The sequence below is a fragment of the Leptosomus discolor genome, chromosome 7, assembly GCF_034619465.1.
Source record: "Leptosomus discolor isolate bLepDis1 chromosome 7, bLepDis1.hap2, whole genome shotgun sequence".
Classification (NCBI taxonomy): domain Eukaryota; kingdom Metazoa; phylum Chordata; class Aves; order Leptosomiformes; family Leptosomidae; genus Leptosomus; species Leptosomus discolor.
The window spans coordinates 30,083,886-30,110,836 of record NC_141397.1 but is presented as its reverse complement, the minus strand read 5'-3'; the positions used below and the strand labels follow the sequence as shown (position 1 = coordinate 30,110,836).

At 38.6% G+C, this 26,951-nt stretch overlaps 1 protein-coding gene across 1 annotated transcript in view; it reads right to left on the bottom strand.

The window, feature by feature from the left end:
• Positions 1–228: 228 nt before the first annotated feature.
• SUGCT (succinyl-CoA:glutarate-CoA transferase) overlaps positions 229–26,951 on the bottom strand; it is a 327,908-nt gene continuing 301,185 nt past the window's right edge. Inside the window, exon 14 of the mRNA XM_086468093.1 lies at positions 229–392. Coding sequence (XP_086324219.1) covers positions 229–392 — 164 coding nt within the window. The remainder of the gene's footprint in view (positions 393–26,951) is intronic.

The window sequence follows — 26,951 nt, the reverse complement described above, 5'->3', positions numbered from 1 at the left end:
CAGGACTGTATAATTACATTTACCCTCACCCCCCCCAAGAAAATCTTTCACTCAGACAATATGAGATTGTTTATTTGATACATCAGTGTTAAAATCATACAAACACACGTGGAGGAAAATTAGGAATTAAATTATGTCTTCTCTTTGAGTCCCATTAGGGGAGCTGAAGAGAGCAAAGAGAGGACAAAGTAATGTGAACTCAGTGTGAAGGAATGTAGCTAATGTTCCTTATCTGACCTCATGCTGAGCCACAGCACCAGTGCTGAGCAGTTCTTCTATGGCATCATCCTCATACCCCAGCATATCCTTCAGTATCTCCACTGTATGCTGTCCAACAAGAGGAGGTGGTTTGGGATGTGACACAGCAAATTCACTGTATCTGACACCTGGTCCTGTAAAAAAAGCAGATAGGAGAGCAAGTATTTTCAAGAGTTACTGCCCATATTTATATTGAAGTGTCTATGTTAGTTTAAAGGAAAGTATCTCATTTTCACAGCAGACTTACCACAAAAATATTATATTCTGGAATTATAGATTGAAAAAAAAAAAAATCTAGTTCACAATAATGTACCAATAAGCCAGTTTTAAGTAGTTCATCCAAATGCAGAATTGCTGAATATTCATCCAATGTTAAAAAAGTCTTCCCATTGTTGCCAGTAGCATGTATATTGGGGTGCTCCAAGTCATATTATGTCACAGGTCTACCACTCTTTGCTACAAGCAATGCCCAGCCCACACAACAGGATGTGGTACAGAAATCCCCATGCTGTCTATGACAGAAGGCAGCACAACCATAAGAACACAATGAAATGTCATGTTAACACACCATTACTCATGTCGGAGAAGCACACCGGACAATGGGAAGCACCATCTCGTTAGCAACAGCTCAAGTACCTCTGCAGGGCGCTCCATTATCCTGCAGTGATGTAGGACTGACATCACACACAGAATGATATTCCCTAGCTTGGTTTACATTTTCTACCAAAAATATAGGCAGCAGCAGCCATAAGAAAATCAACAATGGTTTACTTACTCTGGCAAGAATCATTTCAAAGATGGAAATCACTAAGGGAAGCTGGCAATGATATGAAGACTTTTATGTCTATTGCAGGTAGTCAGATCTCACTTTTCAGCAATCCTCTGTAGCAAACCAAACAGTGATTTCAGTGTAGGTCCCCACAGACAAGTAGCTATACCATTACTACCAGTCTCAGAAGAGAGAATGAGACACAAATTTATTCTGGCACCAAAACTGAGGTATGCACTCAGCATATGCATAGAAAGACTAACTGTTTTATAGAGAAATAGAGGACAATAATTGCCTGAATTGTCAGTTGAAAACTTGACTTTTCTTTAATACAAAATTCAACAATCTTTGATGCTTTGGACAATTGGCAAAGGATTCCTCTAGTCATAGGTATGGTCTTTATTACATCATCAAAAAGAATTTACAGAAGAAGTTATATGTAGTTATGTCTTTGCCTATGACACTACAGATTTACTTAGAAATGCAAAGAAATACACAGAGTATTTTAATAGGCAGAACAGTGTTTGATTTATTTCTGAAACAATAGGCCTTTAGGAGCAAAGAAAATGAAACACAGCAAGTCATCCTATAAGGGCATGAATAGGGAAGTGCACTACTTGAAGTTACTACTTATTTGGGGAGAGAAGCTGACAAAGGTCATGCAGCATGCCAAAATATGCTGTTTTTTCAACAGTCTTCATCAACTGTAATCAAATTAATACGGTAAAGGTATCCATCTCCAAGCAGGACAAAATAAAATAAAGTATGCTTAGAAAAACATGTGTTTTCAAGCTGATTCGGTACATTCCTGATGAGTATGCTCCTGGAAGAGGTCAGGTACGGTTCCTGCGTTCAAAAAGGAAAGGAGATAGATTTGGGGAATAAGTTAACTTCAAATCCCATTAAATACTGGAACAAATAATCACAGTGAAAGTACTCAGGATAAGAGTAGCAGCCAGCATGTATCTATCAAGAATAAGTAATGTACGCTTGATCTCTTGTCCTTCAACTAGGAGAAGGGCTGGAGGTGAGCTACATCGCATCTAACTTTAGGTGCCAATAGCTTAGATATAGAGGTTTAGTTGCTTAGACTCCCTTGGAGTCACTGCAGATGAAGACACACTTACAGTGTAGATCTTCTAAGACACTGGTAAATGACTAAACCTGGACAGATTAATTGTGGTCACCTATGTTTCTCCATAAAGGATATGGCAGACAAGTACCTTAGATGCAGACCTCTATCACCTAGACATCTAAAGTCAGGTGAGATGACCCTCCAACCACTAGAAAGAAAATTCTCTATTTTCCATAAACTCACTAAAAAAACATTGTCTAGGTAAATCTGAAGCTAGGTGCAATACTGACAAATCATAAATCATATTCAGAGAATTGCTGCCTGGGTTCTTCTAAAACAGAACGTTTCAAGCAAGCTCCAGAGGAACCTGTTCAGGTTGAAGCACTAAAAGGTATATTTTTAGTGGGCCAGCTGATGGAACCCAGATCATACCTGCTCAGGTTTCTGAGGACCTCAAGCTAAAACTGACTTAAGCAGATTTCACAATGACCTGGCTACACTGGAGAAATGGTCTAATAAAACAGGGTAAAATTCAATAATGTCAAGGGGAAGGAACTACATTTAATTATATAAATACAGGGCAGCGGACAAATAGCAAAGTAGGCATAGCCAGGGGTTATCCTAGGTCACAAAGTGAAGATGAGTCCACAACATCATGCTGCTGCAAAGAAGGCAAGCATCATATAGGGATGTACAAACAAGAAAGAAGCCTGCAGGACACATGAAATAATCTTTTTGCTCTAGTTAGAGCTGGCAGGTCACAGCTGGAGCAGCATCTGGTGTGGGGCCCCCACTGCACAGCCATCTGGAACATCTGAAGAGGTTCTACAGGACAGCAACCAAAATGATCAAAGAAAACATTACAGGCTGAACAAAGTGGGATCATGGACCTACAAAGAAGGGACAGGGAAAGGCATCTTCAAAACTGTCCTCAAAACATATAAAAATTAACCACCACCACCAAAAAACCCAACCCACCAAAAATCCATGCGACCTTTCTGCAAGGAGGAAATAAATCCTTTTTCACATCCATGATGAATGAAAAATAATTGATTTAAATTGCAACAAAGGAAACCGAAGTTAGGTGATAGAAAATGGTATAACAGTAGGGGCAGCAAATGGTAGGGGTAGCAAAATGCTGAAACAGGCCATGCAAGGAGGCTGTGGAGTTCTTATCAATAAGGCCTTTAGGAGCAAGAATTATAGTACCATAGATGATCCCATGGCTGATCTTTGGGGCTTGCTGATGGATTAGATGATTTCCCACAGTCCCTTTCACCCGCTAATATTAATGAAAGCTAAGGAACAGCTCACATCAGGCAAAACTTTTCTATTAACTTATTCCTCTAATTCTACTCACTTTGAACACAGTTCAATTTTCAGAGGAAATCTCAAGTGAGAGATCAGTACATTTTAAAGGGACAGGTGACATCACTAAGCAATATTTCTATTAATTCTTCTTCCTAGGACTGACTAAGGGCTGAACTGGCACTAGTGCAAGCCACAGGAATGATCCATCTGTGCCAACTGAAATGCTTCTGAAGATAATTTCAGAACAAAAATGCCCCTTAGAGGTTTATTAGTCTAGAAATTCAATGTAGCCACAAAACTATTAGGCAATTTCTATTAAAAAATATAATAACATACAGATACTAAGCAATCTTATTTCAGGTGTGTGTATCTGAGAACTCTTTTTACTGAGAAATCAGCAAACCCTCAAAGGAACTAGTTTAGTAGCTATACACATGTGTGCAAATTTTTGCTAATATAAAAATTGCGTATCTCAAACCCTGGGAGTTTTTGCGGTGGTATCAAAAGACACAGCATAAAACCTCTAATGAGAGAAAAACAAAATTGACATTAAGCGTACAACAGGCATAGAATGCTTCACACTTCCCAAAGAAATTAATCTTACAAACCAGAGCATGCTAGAAAATTGCACAGCAATTATAAAACCAGTGTCTTCCTCGAGCTTTTATTGTTTGATGCATAATTCATCACGCTACTTTTCACTTTGATAGAGTTATAAAGTTATCTACATTCATTCAAAGGAGCTACTTGCTAATGATCCATCATTAACGATTCTCTGTTCTTTCCTTGTGTAACTTCTACTTGGCTTCTGTGTCAATTAGGAGGGTGCAAAGCTTGCCAGTCAGGCTTCAGCAATCCCACGCTCCTACTGAACAATGCTCCCAGAGAGCAACCAGCAGAATGCTATGCAAATGCTAATTAAACACAACTGCCTTATGAGGAAACCATCCCTTGAGGCAGAGAGAGGTGAACTGCTTTAATTAAGGTCAGAAGCATTTGCATGTGGGTGAGTTACAGGGAGTCCTGCAGATGAAAACAGGCCTTTGCCGGGATAGAAGCAGGGTTACTGGTTGGAGAGGTAAGACAGCAGTCACCTGTGCATCCTGGCTGTAAGCAGGACACCACACTCAATTCAGCCATGGAGTTAAAGGGACACAAATGGCCACCTGAAAAAAACAGTGAAGGAATGAGTGGCCGCTGTGATTTACCTTTGTCCTGTTAAATTAAAAGGAGCCTGTTTCTCTTTTTGCTTTGATTATCATTGCCAGAAAACCAAAGAGTTCTTTCACCACATTTACATTCTAGGCTGATCTTCTTTTATTATTATTATCACTTTGACTTCGGCACATTGCTAAAATATCTGCTGTGCACACCATGTAATGTACAAGAGTTAATAATGCAAGAATAAATCAAAATTTGTACCAGTTGCAACCACAATGACAACTGTACCAAGATATCTTGAAGACTTCCCCAGTACTTGCACTCAGCATCACCATAATAAATTCTATTTCTTTGGTGCCTATCTGCTATAGTATTGCTAGGCATCAAACTGAGCTATTAGGCTAAGACATACTAAACACATTAAAACAACAGGCAAAAATGAGATAAAACCACTGAAACAGGTCCACAAGAAGGGCCCTGGAAGAATGAAATGCCTTTGAACATTCACCCTAAACAGGTGAAACAGCAATTTTTGCAACGTGTCACTGGGCATCGTTGAGATTTGGGGCTGCAGAAGGAGTCAGTTTTACTCTACAAGTAGCAGAAATTAAAGTCGAATTTGAATGATACTAAAGGTGCAAAGCACTATATATAAAAGTGGATAAAGGTAATAATCTTTGCTTTGTCCTGACAAATAGTGATCCTGCAGCATTGTGCATCAGTCACCAGAAAACACTTTTTCTGCAGCACAGGTTAGAGCATATTGAAGCAATCTAACTCAAACTGTGTTGAGGGAATCAGGCCTGGGGACAGCCAAGCTCAGGGAAAAGTCATGATAATTTGTTATTATTCAAGTGGGACAAGGAAAATAAAGGGAAAGTTTGAGATAATGTATGTGTATACATTCTGCTTGCAACATATCATCTACATTTGCAAAAAAGAGCAATAAGAAACCAAACACCACTCATTAGTTAGTTCTACCCCAGCTCAGAGTGTAGTTTATGTAGGAATCACACAAAAATATACCACTTGTGCCTCTTTCAATAACATGGTGTTGCTCCATAACAGTTTTGCAATCCCAATGAAATACCATCAGCAGTCAACAGCGATGGCCCAGTGCCAATACATTTGCACCCAGATCCCATATACGCTACAGGTCAAGTGTTTGGAGCATGCAGTCGGCTGGTTGTGAAACTGACCTAAAGGAGGATCAGCAGGAAACAAGTAGTGACTTTTAAGGCAACGAAAAGGAAAACAATAGAGAATAAGTCAGCAAGAGGGGTTTCGCAGCTGCCATGAAGGATATTTGGGCATTAGAAGTTATGTAGGCAGTGATATGTTACCAGGAATAGACCAAGGAGACTTCATTTTGAGTGTCTGGTCTCTTCCCTCTAGTCTCAGCCACGACTTCTGTCAATCCATTACTCACAGCTGAGAAGATGGGGTGCCTAAGCACACAGCACAGCACAGTCTGGCTACACTGCTTTTATACTAGGCTTCTTCCCCTTGATGAAACACAAAGTACACAGAGACAAAAAATCTCATTAAAAAGTGCTGTTAGTACAAGTAGTGCACACAGGCTTCAAGAAAATCTCTAGAATGAATGATCTGCTCCATCTTAACCGAGAACTTCCACACTTTTCTGTTTCTTACCACAGATCTGAAAGTTCAGGAGCTTGAGGGACATTTCAGAAATTTATTTGATCACTGGGAGAAACCCTTTCCTTTTGCATTACATTAGAAGTGGCGATTTACCTTTTAAGAACAACTCATAAAAGCAATTAAGGAGATAATATTCAAAGACTTGCTCCTCCTTCCCTCACTGCAGCTTCCACTTCCTCCCCCACTTAGAGCACAGCCACACAAAGTGTTCCCTTGGCATCCAGCATAGCTGAGAGGGTGGAAAACTCTGGCAGGATGAGTAGGAATTAATAACTGATAGCGAAGAGGATGGACAAACTTTTTCAAATAGTAATAAAAAAAAGTAAACCTTGTTCTAGGTGCTGTACAAACACAGATATAAATAAATCAGTAAATAGTAGTAGTAAACAGTAAAATCAGTAAGGCAGTAAATAGCATCGATACTAGAAATATCTACAAGCCATCTGTTCACCTTTTCTCATTTGGCCAATGCTGACTGCCATGGGAGAGCTATGAGCACCATCCAATGTCACAGCAGTCGAGAATGTAAAAACTGAAGCATCATGAGGGAAATGAGTTGACAGGCAGAACATAAACATAGTTTATGTGTGATAGCCATAGATGGGTGTCTAAAAATCAGGCCACTATTAAACCTACACTTAGGCATTCAAAACATCCATTACATAATTCTTAAAACCCTTTGCCAAGCATATTTATAAAAGTACTTTCTTACCTGAAGCTGCATATATAGAAATGCATTAAAAAACATTTTATGTATTTTCTATCAACCAACACCCTGGATATAATCAGTGTAAATACCACTCAACATTTATATAATGCTCTACATTTTCAAAGTATCACCATACTAACTGTACCTAATTAATCTTGCATGACTGCTGGAGTAAAGGAAATCATTTATCAGTCACTGTGGTTGCATATTTGAGAGTAATCCCACATAATTACACCATTCGAATAACGCAATTTTGTGAGAGGACTCTTGGCACCAAAAAGCTTGAAGAAAGTTGCAGTAAGGTGGTGTCTACTGCTTCCCACATGTATCGCCTCACAACACTGAAAATTTGGCCTAACTTTTTGTACAGACTCACATGGTCCCACTCCTTCCCCAAAGCCCCAAAGACCCTAAGAGAAGATTCAAATACAGGAAGGAAGATGGCTAGTAAGAATACTCAGAGGTAGCAATTTTAAAGAACTATAAATTCCCTAGGTAATAGTCTGTAGCTCCATTTCCTAAGGAAACAAGTTTACGTGTCTGTGCTGTCTTTCTAATCATGTTTGTCTGCCTTGTCCGCACCACACACAGTAACTTCTGAACTTGTCAGTCTCGACAAAAGCATAAGAATCCCAAGGAAAATTAAGTTCCTACCAGTGTTGTGAAAATTGGCAACTGCTGAAGGACAGACACTCAAATTACTGCCCTGATGACTTTGAAAAAAATAAAAGAACACAGCTGTTATATATTCTGTTTGGCTGCAAACGGCTCACCAGTAGATACAGACACAGCTCTGTAAGAGTCACCTGGCACATACTGTCCTTCACTGGGGAGACAAGGCATAAAGGACATGAGGAAAGTTCAGGTTATCATGAGGATTACGTATAGGGTTTATAAAGGATGTAAGTCTGAAGGAAAACAATATTTAGTTCCAGTGCTCATGGAACAACTTCTAGGCATCTTTTCTACAGTACTGTGGAAGGCACACTCAGGCTGTGCAAGCACAAGGCAAGGAAGTTAGAGACTTCTAGTTCAACATAAATTGCTCTTGCAGGAAGGAGCTGAAGAACTAGATGTCAAAGAAGAATAACTGGGAGAAGCCCTGAAAAACTCTAAAAGGAAAAACCTACAGAGGCAAGCCTAAACTACTTAAAATCCAAGCTAAAATTATAATTTGTCTTGAGTCATAATCTAATCAATACAAAACTCAGTATCTAATGCCACCAGAAGATGCAGGTTAACCACAGGATGTGTACCTAATACAGAAATTACAGGGTGAGGCTGAAGGCTTGTGCTACACAGGAGGTCAGACTATATGATCATAATGGTTATTTCTGGGAGTAAACCATATGAATCCCTGAAATGCCCATAAGTAAAACTGTTTCCACACAAGAGGGCTGGGGTTAAGATAGCCTATCTGAACTTCCTCTGATACTTAGCAGGTCAAGCCACATATTGTTTCACATAGACATCTTTACTGTAAACCCAAAGGGTTTAATTACTGCACCTTAAGAAAAGTAGTTAGTGAGAAGTATGCTCCTAGTATAACAAGAAAAATAAAAACGCTACCTGAATTGAGCCTCTTGTACCGACAGAGAATTGCCTAGTTGCAACACGCTCACATGACCCTAGAAGCTGAATCATGCCCCCAGCTGTGCAGGAAGGCAAGAAGCTCCTCTGGGCCCTCCTACTGAGCCTGGTGAAACTATTTCCAAGTCCATGCCTTGTGGTTAGTGTGACCCTGCATGTTAGAATAAGACACATCAGTCAACCCAGAAAGTGTCTGTGTCTCCTCACTACCCCAATTTGTCCTTTCCTGTGTCTCATCTCCAGTTATAAGTTAGATTGTTTGGCTCTTCAGAGACCCCAAAAGTAATCCTCTTGGCCAGCTGTGCATCATCAGAGTGGGAGCAGATGAGCTCGTCCAGCTTAAGCCTGGATACCTGAAGTCGATTCTAGTCTCGTAATTCAGATATGCAAGACAATGCACCCTGAAGAACACACACAGCCTGATCTTTAAGGTGGGGCATAATTTTCTCTCCAATCTCTTTTCAGGGTAGGAGGCTTTAAGCTTTTTCCAAACAACTGGTAAAAATAACTAAAATTTAAAAACCTTCAGGGCTTCTTTTAACACAGATTTGAAAGAATATTAAAAACATTCTCCTAAGCAACTTTTGAAAATGCATTTATCCCTCCCAAACACCCTGACAAGGTTCACAAGTCTGATCTTCCAGCTCCTAGGGAACGATCTTCTGTGGCCTGTCCTTGAAGTCTTTGTCTAGTTATTCCTGTACCCTTCTGTAAGCATGGACATCAGAACAGGGCACAGACTATTGCATAGAAGAAAAAGTATTTTCCTATGTCCCATGTTTATACCTCTAAAGAGTGGACAAGCTCTTTTCAGTACACCTTGTAATGGGAATTTGTGTCAAGATGATTATTTGTAATGGCTCCAACCATGCTTCTCTAAGTCTCTTTGCAAAACCAGAGGTGTCTGTTCCACAGGTCTACCTGGCATTGCTGTCTGATGGTATTAAACCCCATTGTAACAGCTCCTTTGGCAGCAACATTTGGTAGCCAGAACAGAAAGTGAGCTGGGTGGCAAATGGTTCATGACAGAAGCAGTCTGTCACATTGCTTTGCTTTAGTTTCCTAACCTCACCACAACCCATCTGTATATTAGTACAGATGATTTATTCATTTATTTAGGATGATTAATGTCACGATATCCATCTTAGTCTGTTAAGAAAAAGAAACTGAGAAATGAAAGCCTTCAGTCTACCTCTAGCATAACTATTTTCAATCATTTCTTAAGACTTTTACATTGATTAATTTTTCCTCAATGTAACCTTGTTTTGGCCAAAGGATTAAGTCTCAGAAGGGGTGTATTGTTATAAAAAGGCAAAGATCAGACACTTAGTTAGATGTCAGGTGCTGGATGTGTATTGCCACGCACATTTATTCTACACATCTTTAGACGGTTCTTCTCTGGCCACAACACACAGGCATATAAACCTTCACATTTGGAAAATTCAACAGTTGGTTGATACTTTCTTGCCTGGTTAGTGACCCACACCAAGTAAGTATCTGCTGAGTGAGTATTAAAATAATGGAAAAAGCCATCAGCTACAGCACGGCCAAGGAAATTCTGGTGGTTGAAATTCTTCAGCACAGGCGACAGCCAGGTAACTCTATGTTTGAGCACCATGGAAATATTTGGAACTTGATTCTCAAGCAAGGCATCTGTGATTAAGTAGGGCTGAGCACTATGCACAGCCTGATCATTCTTCCAAAAGCTCTCCCACTCCACCCTCCATTTACTTCTGCTGTCCCTTGTGCAGCAGAACGAGGCCAGTTCCAGTGCACAGGGACTTTCCCTGGCAAAGGAAGATGGGAAGGGATTTGATACTTTGTTTTGGATTACTTGAAGAACTGCAAATTACATTTTTAGCTCTTTTTGGGTAAGGTGCCCAGACTCCTTGAGGCATAGGCTACTTAAAATGCTGGCTGAGTTTCAAAAAGCACTGTGAAATCTGGGATGACTCTGTTTTTGAGTGTCATACTTGAGACATCTTTAAAGGGGCCCAGTTTCCAGAAAAAGCTGAGGACATCTGAAAATCTTTCTCTTTCAGAATGTCTCAATTTGACTGTGTAGAGACATCTGGTATTCAAAGTAGACAAGAAGAGCAAGTATCCCTTCACTGAGCAGGGGAAAGTCAAACTCTAGACATTTTAGCCACTTCTTTTTTCCTATTTTCTACTTAAAAGCAATCATCAGGTTAACCTTAAGTTCTTCAAAGTGAAACAGAGTGCTTAAATTGGAGTCTGGGAGTGGGACTAGAGAGAGGTCACACTGCAGATTAGGCTATTTTTTTCCACTGATTTACATGTAACAATTTGATCAATTCTATCTGTGTGAAGGACTGAGAACAGCTTTTTGGCTTTTCATTGTCTGCTGCCAGTCCTTGACATGTGATATTCAGCTCATCGGCTTGCAAATATCAAAGCAGTATGGGGCAGGAGAAACAGCCATTTCAAACCAAGCAGCCTTCAGTTTGGTTTTTGGTTGTGCGGGCATGCCAATGTGAGCATGTGTGTCAGTTAAGTATAGGCTGGTTCTGTATCTAAGTTCTTGTGGCTTCTAACATTTGCCAGCCTTTACTCCATCAGAAGGATTTCAGTGTTGTGCTCTACCCTACAATGGGCAAAAGAGTCAGAAATCATCTCTCCTCGCCCACAAAGACTAGAGTAGGATTAAGAAACAGAAATTTAAGTCAGGCACACCCATGAAGAGGAATGAGGCACAAGGTTAGGAAGCTATCCAAAGCTCAGTTGCCTATCCCCTTATTAAATAGAACTAAAAAGTCTCTTTTTGCTCAAGAAGACAGCTAAAAAACTGGGGAACAAAAATTAAAATCAGATTGAAACCAGTCATGCCTAAGCAATATCCCATCTTAAATGTGCACAGATCAGTTTCATTAAAATATTTCCCCATTCTCTCTTTTTCCACCTCCTAATACTTTAGCTGTTTCCTTTAGCTCCCCTTTAAGTGGCAAAGCAAAATGCTTTCACTGACATGGTTTGCAATTTTGAAGCCCTAATCTTAAGCAGCAGGTGCTTAGTTTTAATGGAATTTTTCCATCTCTGAATGTCTGGGAGCATCAGTAGCACCTCCCTCCTACACAGCCCCTCACCTTTGATCCTTTGCCATTTGTACTTGTGGGTTTTCATTTACTGTACTAGTTCTGCTTTCCACAATCTGCTTTTTCACTGCAGACTCTTCGACCTCTCCTCTCCTTTCTTTTACCTCATACAATTGGCAAGTGCTGTCTCCCAAAAATCCTTATAAAATACGAAGGGCCTTGCTGCCTCCAACCTCATTGTCAGCAGCGCTGTGTCTACTTTACACTGCACTGGCAATTTAAAAGGGCCTTAGAGTGGTTGTAAATATTTGCATCACAAGAGCAATTATATTTTAATTGTCAGAGGTCCTAGGGCTTCTCTGCACAAATAAAATGGAACCAAAATAACAGTTGGTTTTACTTCATACAATTAGTTATTTTGGAGCAAGTCTGTGTGTGGGCACTTTTGTTCCATACTAACAGTTTTTGTTTCCATTTAATTTTAGCTTTCTGGTTAATCTCATTTTAGTTAATTTGCTCTTATAATTTCCTATTTTGAGTTCATGTAAATGACTTTGTACAGGCATAATCTCAAGTAAAATCCAAGGGAAAAGTATCCACACTCAGTTTGCAATGACATGTCTAAAAGCGTGGATTAAAAGTAGCTGTGTCAACTCCAGTTTGTGGAAAAAATTAGATTCACATCCTAACATTGGAACTAGAGATGCTGTAGGAAGTGAATGCTTGCTCTGCCTCAGTGCTGGTAGATTGCTCCTGAACGCAGTACAATTTACAAAGCCTAATTATCAGTTGTTTGTTATATCCAGGAATGCATCTCCATAGTTTGTGCCTTAGTCTTCCAAATGTATTTGTATTTGGCTATTAAAGAATGGTTTCTTTTTATCATCATTTGCTTTCCTACCGCTTATCAGATATAGTTCCATATCTGATATAGATATAGATACCTACGTGCATATCGGTATATAGTTCTTGCTCAAAAAACAATGACATGTTGCAGAAATGACCATATTCCCTACTAAGTTTACATGAATTTGCCTGGAAACTCTTGCCTTTTAAAATATGAATCCACATTGTGCAGCAGTAAATCACAAGGGCTCACATAGCTTTCTCATAACTAAATTTTAATTGAGTTTTCTGTTCTTAACAAGGCAACCCAATTCCAGAAAGTCACACCAGCCACTTCCTTAATCCACAAAGCTCAGAGGCTATCTTCTGCTCTGACAGCATGCAAAAATGTTTAATGCTAACACAAATACCTTTCATAGATTATTCTGATTCTCAGGCTGATTTCTAAGCCAGCTGTTCTCTGCCTGATTCAATGTGCAGATTTCATTTTAAAACACAGAATATTCCCTGGTTACCTGCCATATAACTAGATCTTACAGGTGTAGGGCATGTTTGTAATGCTTGTTCATCCACTTGCAGGAAAAAAATATCATAAAATAAAATACTTTGTGTAGCTTTCCTGGATTCTAATGTTTTCTCCCCAACTTTCAGATACTGTATCAACTGAAGAATGCCAGGAATTACTTCATGCTTTATATATGTACCTGTTACAGATTATATTCATTAATTTCAAAGCCAGCTGCTATTTTTGCTTAAAGTAATCCTTGATGGTACACTTTTCACATATATGTGTGTATATATGTATATATATACAAAAAAATAAGAACTGCTTGCTATGACATACAAACATTTAAATCTGCCTTGAATACAGAACTATTACTGCTTTGTTGTTTTTCACTTAAGTAGGGTAACTAGCTTCCTGCTCCTCCTGGGGCTCATTCTCTGTACAGCAGTTTTGACAGACAAATAACACCAAATACAAAAGAAAAAGATGAAAATATAAGAAACTCATCAGAAGAAACTAATAATAATCTAATCGTAAAGTCAATCATAGTACAGACTGCAGAGCTGGGAATCCAAACAAGTTGAATTGGGCTTCTTGCTCTATCATCAATCAACACTGTGATCACAGGCAAATCATGTTCCCTTGCCATATCTTTGTATTTCCTGTACAGTTGTGTTAGCCTTGCCTATTTAGATTATAAAATATTAGGGACTGGAGTCATCTCTTACTATTTGTTTATACAGTGTCTGACACAATGGGCCCCACTTTGTATTGGAACGAAACATAAATAATAATTTTCTGATACCCTGTCTTCCAGAGCTGCTTCAGAGGAGTATGAACCACAGTCCCAAGCTATATCTGATAAACTGTGCATTACTCTGTTGTGGGAGAGTTTTCTTTCTAATCTGAAATCCATCTGTCTTGCTGTGCTGCAAGTGATAGTTTCTGGGCAGAGCGCATACTAATTGCAGGATTAAACTCTTAGCAACTCTTGGGTGGAAACTGTTTCCCATAATGTGGTAGAAAACACATGTTGGTTTCTGTCCGCAGAGCCTTGAAAATCACAGCCCTGATCTTGACTGAGATATTTAGGTTCGCTATTGAACTATGTCTGTGCGATATAATTCAATTAAAAGTAAATAATAACTAGCTACCAAAAAGTATTATTGAGATTTTAGTGGCTCCAGTACTGCTTAGCCTGGTTTAGCTCCTCTTTGAAGGCAGAGACAATTGTGCTGAATGTAATGAATTCTGCACCTTCTCCAAATAAGTAGCACACAAACCTAGAGCTGAAAAATGAAATACAGTTTTGGTTAGGTGTCTTAGGATTATTTTAATTTTACAAAAAAACAGAGATTTGAAACTTTTTCAATCTAAAGTACATCTTTGTATATAACATTTCATTGTAATGTCTCTCTTTTCTGTGGATGTGTACATTATTTATTATTCACTGACATGAATGACTGACATTATTGATGTGACACAGACCCCATTGGCAAGCTGCAAGAAACAGCTGGCCCCCAACATCTTTTCTTCCCATGGGTATGCAGAGGGGACAGATACCAGACTGGCAGACACAAATGTGGAGGAAGTCTTTTAGAAATTATTCTCCTTATGACTCATTTTCTTAGGGCTCTCCAATCAAAAGCCATCTTCCTAACAAAACACTAAACTTTCCATATTGTTAAAATGTACTGAAAATGCTGAAGACAAGCACACTTTTCAAGAAAAGCTAAATTGTTAGACAAAGTTACTTGTTGTTTTAATCTAATTTTTATTGTTGTGGTTGCAGTGCAACCATGAGACATCACAGGCAGTACCACTCAATCAAGAGGTCTCCATTATATTTCGGAATATTTGAACCAAATCCCCATGCCAGAAAGCACCGGTAAACCTAAGAGCAAAGTTATTTGGGTGAAGGGGGTGAATGGAGCAGGGTGAGATATGCAGTAGGCTGGGGCAACAGATGCTTTCTATGCTCAAGAGTTCAGAAAAACAGATTCGTGTTTCAGAAAACAATTCTTCTAGAGCATGGGATTAAGTATTCTTGAGAAGAAGCTAAGGATTCCCATCCTCAGCTTCTGCTCCCACCACCTCTCTGCCCTTACCCTAAGGTGGCCTAACCAATCTCCTGTTACCACAGCAAGGCCTGCCTTTCCAGCTAAGGTATTTCCATATTTCTCTGCTTGGCACTACTCTGTTCTTCTTCGCCAACTAACCATATGTGGGCAAACCTTCACCCTTTCACAGAGACTCTAAAAGCTAACATAAAAGCAGAAAAACACCCATAGTGGCTCAGCACACTAGACCACGCTCTGACAATGGTCAAAAGTAGCTGCTCTTGAAGGAGTATGAGAATACAGCAGGAACATCCAATATTTCCCCATGACAATTTCCCAGCCTCTAATAATTCAACATCTAGTTCCAGTATCCTACCCTCCTCTTATGCATACTCCCTTGTTCTTCCCAAATCCTTTCCCCTAGTCTCCGATTAACCAACGCCTACTCTAACATCCTGAGGATAATCACCACAAGGAACTTAATACACCATGAGATAATATATCTCATGTAGCTCAATTATTCATCAACCTTCAATGCTCTTTCTTCTTCCCAAAGCCCACAACTCCTCACGGCACTTTCCATTGAACCTTAAGCCCTAGTCTCCCTCATGCCTTCTCCCACTCCTTCTCCAAAACCTTCTACTGACCTTAAATGTTGAATGCTCTGAATGCTTGATATTCTTCACTATTCACATTTTTCCAGTTCCTTCATTTAACCCTGATCTTTTTCTTACATAAGCTGACCAGTTGCACACTGTACAGTGAAAGCAATATTTGAGACAGAGAGAAAGATTAGCAAGTGCTTCTGACTAAATAGAACATATTTGCTGATTTCTTCCTCTGGATTTGTTAGATCTCTGCAGCTGGGATTTATCCTTAATGATAAGCCAAGTAACTCCACTTCGCAGCATGCACTGCAACCAACATATTTTAAGCAGGTGTGGGAAAATTCAGCAAAGTACTAATGACTCCTAAAAGTGCTAGCAGAACCTGCATTCATGCTGAAAGATGTAATGACAATTTAATACACAGAGTGAATTTTTGTAATTTCTGTGTCTGGGTTATCCAGTCTTCTTAGAGGCTGACCACAAACAAAACTAAACAGGTTCAGATAAAGAAATCAAATAGGGTTGACTTATTCAATTTTACATTATTTAGAACTTTCAGTGGAACACTGACATGTACATGTAACAGCAATCTTGGGGTAACACCACAGACTGCTGTATTGGGTATGAGAAACTGCCTTTCTCATCAGAGAAATCTAAATGCTGGGGGGTTTGGGTGATTCGTCTGAAAGACATGACTACAACATCTTTATTCGCTCTCCTAGGTCAACCAACAGGAGCGGACTCTTTTATGTAAAAAGTCCAGATACTCAGTATCTTAAGTATGGTGCTATGACAGGCTAATCCAGGTAAGCATATGCTTCCCCTCCATCCCTATTCCCAACCAGCTTTGACTCATAACATGACTAGAGAGAAATAATGCCACAGTTTTCACAAATGACTGGGTATGAACTCAGGATGCTTTTACTTCTGGATCCAAGCTGCTTGTGGTAGTCCTAATTTAAAAAAAGTGCACTCTCAAGATCAATCTTTAATGCATGTTCAGGTGGGTAACCAAAATCAAAACCAAAAAACCTTATCAACTTTGAAAAGTTCATCCTAATTAGTATTTTTGTGCTGTAGCTGTCCTCTTTTGTAAAGCATTCTGAATCCTTTTGAAAATATTATACAATGTCAGTCCAAATTCTATTAAAATAATTATGTCCTGCTTGGTTTATAGGCACAGCATATATGGAGAACACATGTCTGCTTTATATGGTGTGCTTTCCGTGACATGTGGAAACTGCTGTTGAAATCTATGGCAAACGACAGCACGCAAATAATGCTTACATCTGTGTACAAGCAAACCCACAAGTTTCACAGAAGCTGCTCACATTGGATGTTTTTAGAGTGAGAAAGACAGAAAGGAAAATCACATTAGTTTAGTTAATGTCAGTAGTTTTAATTAAAGCAGTGGATTATTTCCTTATTCCCATTCATACTAAGGTATATTTTACAACTTGAACAGTTCTTAATAGGATTCAGATCTCAGTTTTGAATTTAAGCATTGACTCTTGCTATCCACCACACTTAATTAAAAGACCATAAATAGTGCTGCTTTCAAATAAAAGATTTAGGACCAGATTCAACAAATATTTAATCCTTTAAGCATAGTGTAAAATCAATGTAAAGGACTGTAAAAAGGATTTAGGAACCAATGTATTTTGGTGAATCTGAGCTATCATTAAGTTTTCCGAAGCTTTTCAGAAATCAGGTCCCTTTCTGAGAAGCCACAAACTGATAATCTAGGAAAAGTAAACCACTGATCACCTACAATTCTTCCTTTCGTTATTTGTGGATAAAAATCACAATGATGATACACAAATAATGTGCTATCTTCAATACAAGCGAGCACTAAGTTAACAATAACCTTTCAGGGAGAACTATAGTTAGAGGAAAGCTCTTAAGAAAGGAAGGAAAAAGAAGGGGGAAAGGAGAGAGCAACTGTGAATGTGGGAAAATAAAGGAAGAAAACACTATTAAGCTTTTAAAAGAATTGCTTATGTCCATCCACATCTGAATCCTGATGTAGATATGTCAAAATCAATAGTAATAATAGTACTATGATCATGTGGAAAAATTCTTTTACTTGCACTATAGCAGTGTAGCATAGGAATGGGAATACATTGAAATCAGCCTCTTTCCAAGATCTGTAAATTTTAAATTAAGTGATAGAAACAGAGGAGTTCTGAGGTTTATTAGAAGACTGAACTACAAGGTGTGATATTTCCCTTAAGTGCAAACTAAACACTGTCTGTGATATGGTAACATGCTCTTTAAAATTGTGAAAAAAGAGAAAAACCCTACAGAATTGTAACACATTATGCATAAGAATGACCAAAAAACCCCCTGTGTTTCTGATGTGATTAATTCAGTATCAGTTCTTGGTCTTACACTTCCAGTGTAACTGTAATTATTTCACATTCATGAGTTTGGAGAAGAAATAAATTCTATACCAGAACGTCTAGATTTCTGTTTCAACTGCTTATGTCTGGATGAGCATCCTATTTGTACATACAGATGTACTGATACTATATAGACGCGCACATACCTGCATTCATACAATGAGATGGTTACAGGATATAAATACTTACACAGCACATACACAGTCACTTCCATTAATAAGACACTGAGGTTTTCAGATGCTTACTGTCCACCTGGAGGATATTATTAACAAAAGGAGGCACATGGTTTCAGGTTGCTTCCTTCTAAGAAAAGCCTGACCCTTATGAAATTGCATCTTTGACATTCCCAGTACAAATCTGATGGGGAACAACCATCATGTTGTTGGACACAGAGCCATAAAATTCTAGCACTTTCACTAATTTGCTATATAGCTTTACATATACTACTTTATGTAAAGTAGTTACTGTGTGTGGGTGTAATCCAGCAAACCATTTCAGCGTGTGCTTAAATGACCCAGTCTTCTCAGCTGTGATACAGTGATAATGGTATTTGCTGAATTAACTCTTAGGTTACTGTGAAGACCTAGGTAACACTTGCATGGAGTGCTGAAGTCATAGAGCAGCAGCTACAGTATTGTAACCACTATGACTATTAAGCTTTCCTTAGAACAAGGATGCTAAACATTTTCTATGATGCATGCCAACATGCCTGGCTGCACCAGACTTGAAAACTTTACATGTAGCAAGTATGTTTCCTTCCTGGTGTGTGTCCACCTCAGTCCTAATCTCCTTACTGTCCACAATCAGGAACGTGGCTAGGCATGGCGCTGCCTCCTTGCCAGTGATACATCCTCTTTTTCCAAAAGAAACTAGGGCAGGAGAAAGCAAGGGACAATGAGAGTCCAGATGACAGAGAGATGTTTAGCCAGCTGGATCTGTGAGCTGTAAAGGTCCCTGGGTTGCAGAGAACAGACTTATGGAGACAAAAAGAGCTTGGGAAGAGGCAGTGAGAGACCAGAGGCTGGAACATGTCACTGTTCCTCTGCAATGAGGAAAGGATGGCCCAGTGATGAGTAGGTACTCAAGGACTGCAGCATGTAAAACCCATTTATTGTGACCTTAGGGAAATTGTTCTTTGTCCTTGTGAAACAGGGACAACAGTTCTTAAGTGATTCTCAAGATGTTAAGGTTTCTGATTTTATCTATTGTTTGATGCAATGGTAATGGACCCATTAAAGTATCTTAGGCAAATAGGAGCTGTATTCTCCAACTACATTTATGAAAAAAAGTTTGAACATTGATACAAATGAAAAGCCAAACTTACTTTTTAATTTTGTATAAGTTAAAGTAATCACTGCTTGAGACAAAAATGAAATAGACTGCTATGATTACTAAGGGCATACTGCAATACAGGCATGGACACTTAACTTCCTTATCTAAAAGAAAGAGAAAAACAAGGCCACTTTTTCAGCTTCTATGACATGGCCCAGAAGGCATTAACCTTCTCTTGTACAGAAACACTTCTAAGAGAAAATGGGACTTTATTACCCATACCCACCGAAAGTGTTAAAACATTTACAGACAAACGAAACTGCTGCCTCCGTGACGGAGGTATCTAGTCAGGTGCTTGCCTACTACCTACCTATGAGACCAGAACAGAGCGCTCAAAGAGATTTTATGCAAGCAGCCTACAACTGCTTTCAGATGGATAGGATTTAAGAACTTTGAGGAAAGGTTTTTAGCAATTCATATCTCAATGGGAGTACTTTTGTCTATCATACATGATGGGCTTTGCCCTGAGGTGAAAAACAGATCATGGTCATAAATGGTCCAATCATCATGTTTTAATTAACAATTTTTTAGCACAACTTACTGTCCTCATCTCAGTTTCTTCTCAACTTACAGATGACAGGTCCTGAAAAGGACCAAATATTTTAGTCTTCCAAAGGACACCTTGTACAAAGGTTGAGATACTGAAAGTAGAGAGAATGAACCTTCATTTTAATAGAGTGTACCTTTAAGGCATTAATAACAAATGCTAAAACACCAACAGGAAACTTTTCCAAACTGGTTATGATTAGTTGTTCTAATTCTGTATACTGCCCCGAGGAATCTGAACACCCATTGAAACCAAGAATCTTCCTTTACACAAGGAGACATAAAACATAATCCCATCGACTTTAAGGCAAGTAATTTTCAAGGGATTTGCTACAGCAATTTATTTGCAACAGGTTTGCTGCAATAATAACTTTTCACTGCAAGTAAAAAATGTCTGTCTTTTGCAAAATACTTCCACTTCATTTTCTATCAGAGGGCCACCAGTCCTTCATGCCAGGATTTCATAAAATTAATAAATCTACTTCCATAATCCTTGATGCTTTTACTGACAAACGTAATAAACTACAGGATGCAAAACTCTGGAAGCCTACTGGGATTTATTTTCCTTTTTTTTTTTTCCTTGACAAGCTTTACAGAGTAGCACTTCTGAGACATGTTCATGTGCTGTAAACCTAATCCTTAGCAATTTCCTCTTTTCTCAAATAACCCAAATATTTTATGAATAGTGAAGGATTTCCTTTATCAGACAACACTTGCTTTTTCTTTACATGTGAGTTGATCTCAAGGAAATACACTTTGAAGCCATTGGATGTTCTCAGGTTGATGTTCACAAGATACACTTCTAAGAAAACACGTAAAACTTGACTAAGAAGAAGGTGTCCTGGAGTTTAAAGGCAGTACAAGTGGTGAGAGAACTGAGGCCAAACCTGATGGGACTTGAGACCAAGGAAGCCTTGTTTTCTCCAACCCCATCACGGTGGGCATTTCAGTGCTACTTTCTATGTCCCTCTCTGTACAAGATTTGCTTTTCTACTGCAGCAAATCACACATGGATTGATTTTTTTAGAGTTGATGAGCCAGTGACGTCACACAGGCTTCTGATATCTTCTGTTCTTAGTTCTCCTCTCCCCAAAATGGGGATGATGCCCACCATTCCATCTGTAACAGAAAGTTTTGCCATATTCATAGAACAGCACGCTGGTTCCTATCACCTTCCTGCTCCCCCACATCGTGGCTGCAATCACAACTCTACCTCATCCTTCTGCTGCTGAGAGACACCCTTGATTTGCCTGGGAAGTGGGGAATAGGGCAATGTAAGCACAACTACTCCATTATTTCTTGTTTACTCTAAAAGGACCAATAAAGGGATAAACACAAATCTTGGCTGAAATAACTGTGAGGAACAATGGTTGAGGATTTTTTTGACATTTAGTTACCTACAGGAAGTCTTAAGATAGTCTAAAACTCACTCCTCACCAAGAAGAAAAACTACTAAAAATTTCCTTAAACTGACAAGCAACATGTAAGAAATTAATCAAATTGAAACAATTTTCATTTTGCTACACATCCAGCTCCAAACCAAATATTACAGGAGCACTGAAAATCTCAAGAAAATGCCCCATGAGGCATGGAAAACAATTAGCAGGCAAAAAAGAAGTATTCAGCACACCCTTCACCCTAAAAGTCCAAGCCAATTACAGTAGAAATAGTCAGTGATTCAGCACAAAGGTTCCTTGGCAGACAAGTGAGGAAAAGGCAAGACTCCAGCTGGGTCACTCAAAGAAAAAAAAAATGCAATAGTGCATCATAAGGGCAGGATTTGAGTTTGCAGCCCTTAAAAAGGGGGACATCTAATTCAGTTCATGCCATTCCTAAAAGCACCTCCTTCATTTATATTTGCTTTTCAAAAACATCAACCTAAAATTTCCACTCAAAGCAGTTTGTTATTACAGGGTCACACAGTTCTGCAACCATCAAGGAAGCTCAACTCAAAGAATGATGCATTTCTGGTGGAGTGGACTGTGACACTTCTCAGGCGGACAGTGTAAAGCAAAATTTAACCATCAAGGATTCTGTCATGAGTTTTCCTAAAAGAAAGAGTGGGGTCAAAGAGAGGAGCTTCAGGTAATTGCTCTGGGTAGTATGTTGAAGAAGTCTTTAACTTGATAGAAGAAATAAGCAGAAAAGGAAGCTTGTGGTTTGTTTCGTTCTTTTTTCTTTTTTTTCTGACAAGGAAGCCAAAACTTTGATTATTGTCACAAACGAGATAGGATGAGACACAGATCTTCTATCTGCCCTAGGCTGATCACTCTTCAGTTCTTGAGTATGCACAAACCATTCTTAAAATGAATGTGAGGAGAGCCAGAGATTAGAAAAAAGATAATGGAGAAGATAAAATAGGGGAAGGAGTGATAAAAATCCGAGAGAGTACAGAGCTATGGAGGCAAAAAAAAGGAGCTGAACAATTAGAGAAGAAAATAATAGAGGGAGCAGGAGAAGCAGAGGAGAGCTTAATGTTAAAAGTGATGAAAAGGTTACTGAGATGCTTATCAATGAGATTCAGAAGAAATGCTGCTGGAGCAAGAAGATGGTAGATATGAAGCAGAGTCATCACTTGCAGCTAAGGAAGTTCATATGATCACAACAATTTTTCATAATGTGCTCAGCCAACTGGGGCTGACACTGTGAATAATGCAGTTAGGAACAGGGGTGAAATAACTGAGCTAAGGGACAGTGCGGTAGGAGCCAAGAGCTTATTTGACAAAAGACAGCAAAAAGAAAAAAAAGCTAATTTGAATGGATTGTGTCTTAAAAACGTAAACTGCATGGGCTTGAGCTTCACTAATGGACAGCATGATAAAGAAAACAAAAGCAACTTCAAGATAGATTCTCAACTTCCTCTGCAATCAAAAGGTCTCGTCCAAGAACAGCTTTTAGCAATGTTTTTCTCTTAAAGATAAAGCTGCAGACAGTAAAAAAATATATCCTTTAGGAATATTTAAAAAGCATATGTATGTATGATCTTATTTGCTTAAAAATAAAAAGATGAAGACAAAATAAAAGCTTCTGCCATTTTTAAAAAAAAAAAAACAACTCCATGGCTTCTAACCCTTTTCATCATAACAGAACCACAACATACCACAATACAAATATTGTTCATGCAAAACTATAGTCCTTACGGTGATACCAATGGTGCCAGAAGTGTGAGGCTCATAAATTTTACTGCACAGCTGGAAGAGTATGTGCATGTGTTACTGTTCCACAGCACTCATATAAAACATTTAGAAAATAATCATTTTAAGGTGATACTGTCAATTTTTAAATAATGCTACATATCTTTTTTTTTTTTTTTTTCCCATAGTATTGTTTCAGATTACACCTGGCATTACCATAATTGAAAGAGAACATGGGATTTATTTCCTACTGCTCCAACTCAGACTGCCTTCAGAAAGCACATTTCATGAGGACTGTCAGATGAGGTTGTGGAATCTCCAACCTTGGAGGTTTTCAAGACTTGACCAGACAAAGTCCCAAGCGACCTGGTCTGAATTCAATGCTGAGCCTGCTCTGGCCAGTGGGATTCTGGGATGCAGAACGTCCAGTATAGACAATTTCAGTATTTCTCTCCTGGCAGTCATTCTTAACCATAGGCCCCTAGTGTATCCATGACTCACTTAAGGAAATAAGATTAAAGAATATGTAAAGGTAAACCTGGTATTTGAACAACTTCACTTGATCAGGGAATGAGAGTGGGAAATTCAGTATCTGATCCAGGGAAATGGGGTAAAAACTTACAAAAACTAGCAGGAGAGATCACAGGTAGGCTTCATCAGTGTTCTGTCTTCTGTATTACTCAGTATTGCACTTCTCTTTCACATGAAAGATTTTATACACGGTGCTACATAACTTTTAATAAGATTCAGTTCTACCTGCAATGTATGAGATTAACTGACTAGGCTTCAAATTGACTTTTTCAATCAAATCTCTCATAAAGCTCTCCCTGGTTTCATTAGGGGAAAATGTGAAACATGGCTTAAGGTTTTCCAAGGTGTCATGCAAAGATATTATCTCAAATCTCAACAGGTTTATGGTCTGCAGGCCTCTCCCATTTGTACGGGGGAAATCAGAGTGAGTGAAGCATCATGCTAACAACAAACTCTGTGGTTCTGGAGACCTCCTGGATGTCCCTGTCTCATCCTTCCTTGTACGGTTTAGGCCTCTTCCAACAGGCTTGGTTTCAAGGCCAGTAAGTAGTGTCTAAAAATCAATACCCATTTAAGAAGAACCTCAAATCTGGCATGCAAAAATCACTTCTGAAATACTCACGTGTTTTAAATACACTAAATACTTGCAAACCTGAGGGGGAAAAAAAAAAAAAAAACAAACCACAAAAAACCCAGAAAAATGTAAACTGTAAAGAAATGATAATTTTTTGGATTTTCTGTCTGCCTATGGATTTAGATTGCCCCTGCAATATGCCACAAGCATTAAACTTTCAATTGGAAGCAAATGAGAACAATTCTCAGCCACCTCTTTCATAAAAACCCTTCAATCATTTGTAATGTTTTTTGACCAGTAAATAATAGAGCTGCTTCACTGAACTATTTAAGTTGTATTAGTTACAGCTGGAGAAAAATGAGGAACAGTCATTTTCTACGAAGGCCAAAAAATACGATACACTCATGCAAACTAAATTAGATTAAGATTTTTTTGCCATTGGTTTGAGAAGATAAAGGATAACCTTTTCAACTTTTACTTTGCCTGGCATTGCATTCATATTTTCAAACGAAAGATCTCGAACAGGGAACTTCATGGGTGTTAATAGTTTTCAGTCCTATGGTCAATGTGCTGAGACCAATACAGATAGAACTACTGAAATGTTGCTGTAGTTGGAATGTCCATGCAGAGTCTTTTAAAACAGTATTCAGTGGCACTTAATTTTTCTTAATCATGTTGTGTCAAATCATACACCACTGTGCAAAGGCTTGTTAAAAAGACTCCTGAGATCGCATCTTCACAGGTTTGTTGTTGTTGTTGTTGTTATTTTAGCAGCAGCTGGAGGGGAGAAGGTAAATCTGCAGCTTTGACATTTTTCTGTACAGTCTCACTGCTGTCCTCCGGTGTGCACTAAACACCTTTGCAGTCTCAGTGGCTGCAATAATGACAGCACCCAGATGTGTAGCTAGGAGCTGGAGCTAGGACTAGACAAAGGTCCATTGCTCATGTTGGTACTGCACATATAGCTCTTCTCAGAGAGCACTGGGCAGAGAGGTATTTCAGCTACCTGCTTCTACAATTACTATTGTTTTTCAGATCCTGCATTTTGACCTGATACATTGGATGAAATCTAATCCCTGCACAGCATGTCTCAGCACAGCTTCCCCAGTGGCAATAGAGCCTTGTTAATAAACAAACAGGGCTACTTTCCAGAAATGGTCAATTCCTATGCTGCAATGCTTGCAGAATCATCATCGAGGGGTTTGGGAAGAAGAAGAAAAGTTAAATAAGAGAAGCACAGTGGTTCCATTGTATTCTGAACCTCCCGCCATTTTCCATCACTTTCTCATTAAAAAATGGAACACTTGAAAGCATCTTCAGAGTACATACTTATTTTGAGTTATTGCTATTGTTTTTAATCTAGACAGAGGCTCAGCTGAACCAAGGACTGCACAGACAATTAGAAGAAAACAACCCTTAATTTGAAGAGTTTACAGGCTGAATTTACACTATTGACCTGTGTAACAGTAGAGAACCCAAAAAATACAGCAAATTATATCAAAATACATTTATTAAAATGAAAGGTGGATTAAATAGAAAACATTCAGTTATTCAGCATAATCCAAGGTCTATGCTAAACTATAAGACAGAACCTGCCCTTTGCACCTCACACTATTCCCAAACAGATAGCTTTATGGGAAAGAGTTACAGAATGTATTGGCAAATTATCCTGGAGGTAACAGACAGACATCTAGCCTTTCTCTCCTGCACCTTTTGACTTCACTAACAGAAGCAACTCAGGAGTTTCTCAGACACCTACTGTTCAATGAGTAATGGAAATATTCATAATAAATTTGACCAAAGAGCTGCAACCATTTTCTACATGCTGACTAGTATTACCTTAATGCTCCTTCATGCTCTTTATCAATTTGTTTTTTCCTGTATTACAGTTAAGATTACAAACTCCATGGGGAAGAGTCTATTTTTTTTATTCTATTTGATTTATGCTTAGGGAACTGCACATATGGCAATCTGATCTCCAAACATATATGTTATAATGGATATATGAAGAACTTCACTAGTACAACTAATTTGTCCTATACAGAATTCGGACTTCTAAGTTAACTTCCTCACCAATTTCATGTCAATAAACTACATTCTCTATTTAGAAAAGTTTCATATAATTGTATTTAGGAACAGCCAGAAGCTCTGAAAGATTTAAATAATGAGGAAAAAAAAAGTCAGAGGCTACTTATTGCATTGTACAAACTAGATGACACGTTACAAGAAACATCCGTCTTGCACTAACAACAGATCATCAGTTTTAGATCCTCTTTTCTGGGCCTTCTACCTCTTAGGAACTTATAGAAAATCAAAAGTGTAAATTCATTAAACATCTGTATATCTGAGGACATTAAAGTAGTAATGTTTGCCCCATTATATTAAGCTGTTTTTCCAAGAGCATAAGAAGCCAAAAGTACAAATGATGGCCCTCATTTAAACAAAAGACACCATCTTTCTCTGATGAGGCAACCCAAATGTATGCAAGAAACTACTCTGTAACAGTTACAGTGAGTCTCAGTAATTCTGAACTCTGTGTATGAACAATGTATATAACTTAGTTAATAATGCACATTGTATATGCAACCTCAATTACTTGTTTGCCTAGTAACAATTCGGAGTATCAGGGAAAAATAATATCTCTCAGCTGTGGTGCTGGCTGTGGTTTTAGTTTGTTTTGCTTTTCCATTAGGAATCTGGTATTTGTGGCTGACATTTTTATTGCATTAATGGCAGGAAACAATATGAAAAGAATGCAGACAGAAGTGGAAAGCATTAACAGAAACATTTAGACCCATTGCAGGGACATTCTAATTATGATGGTG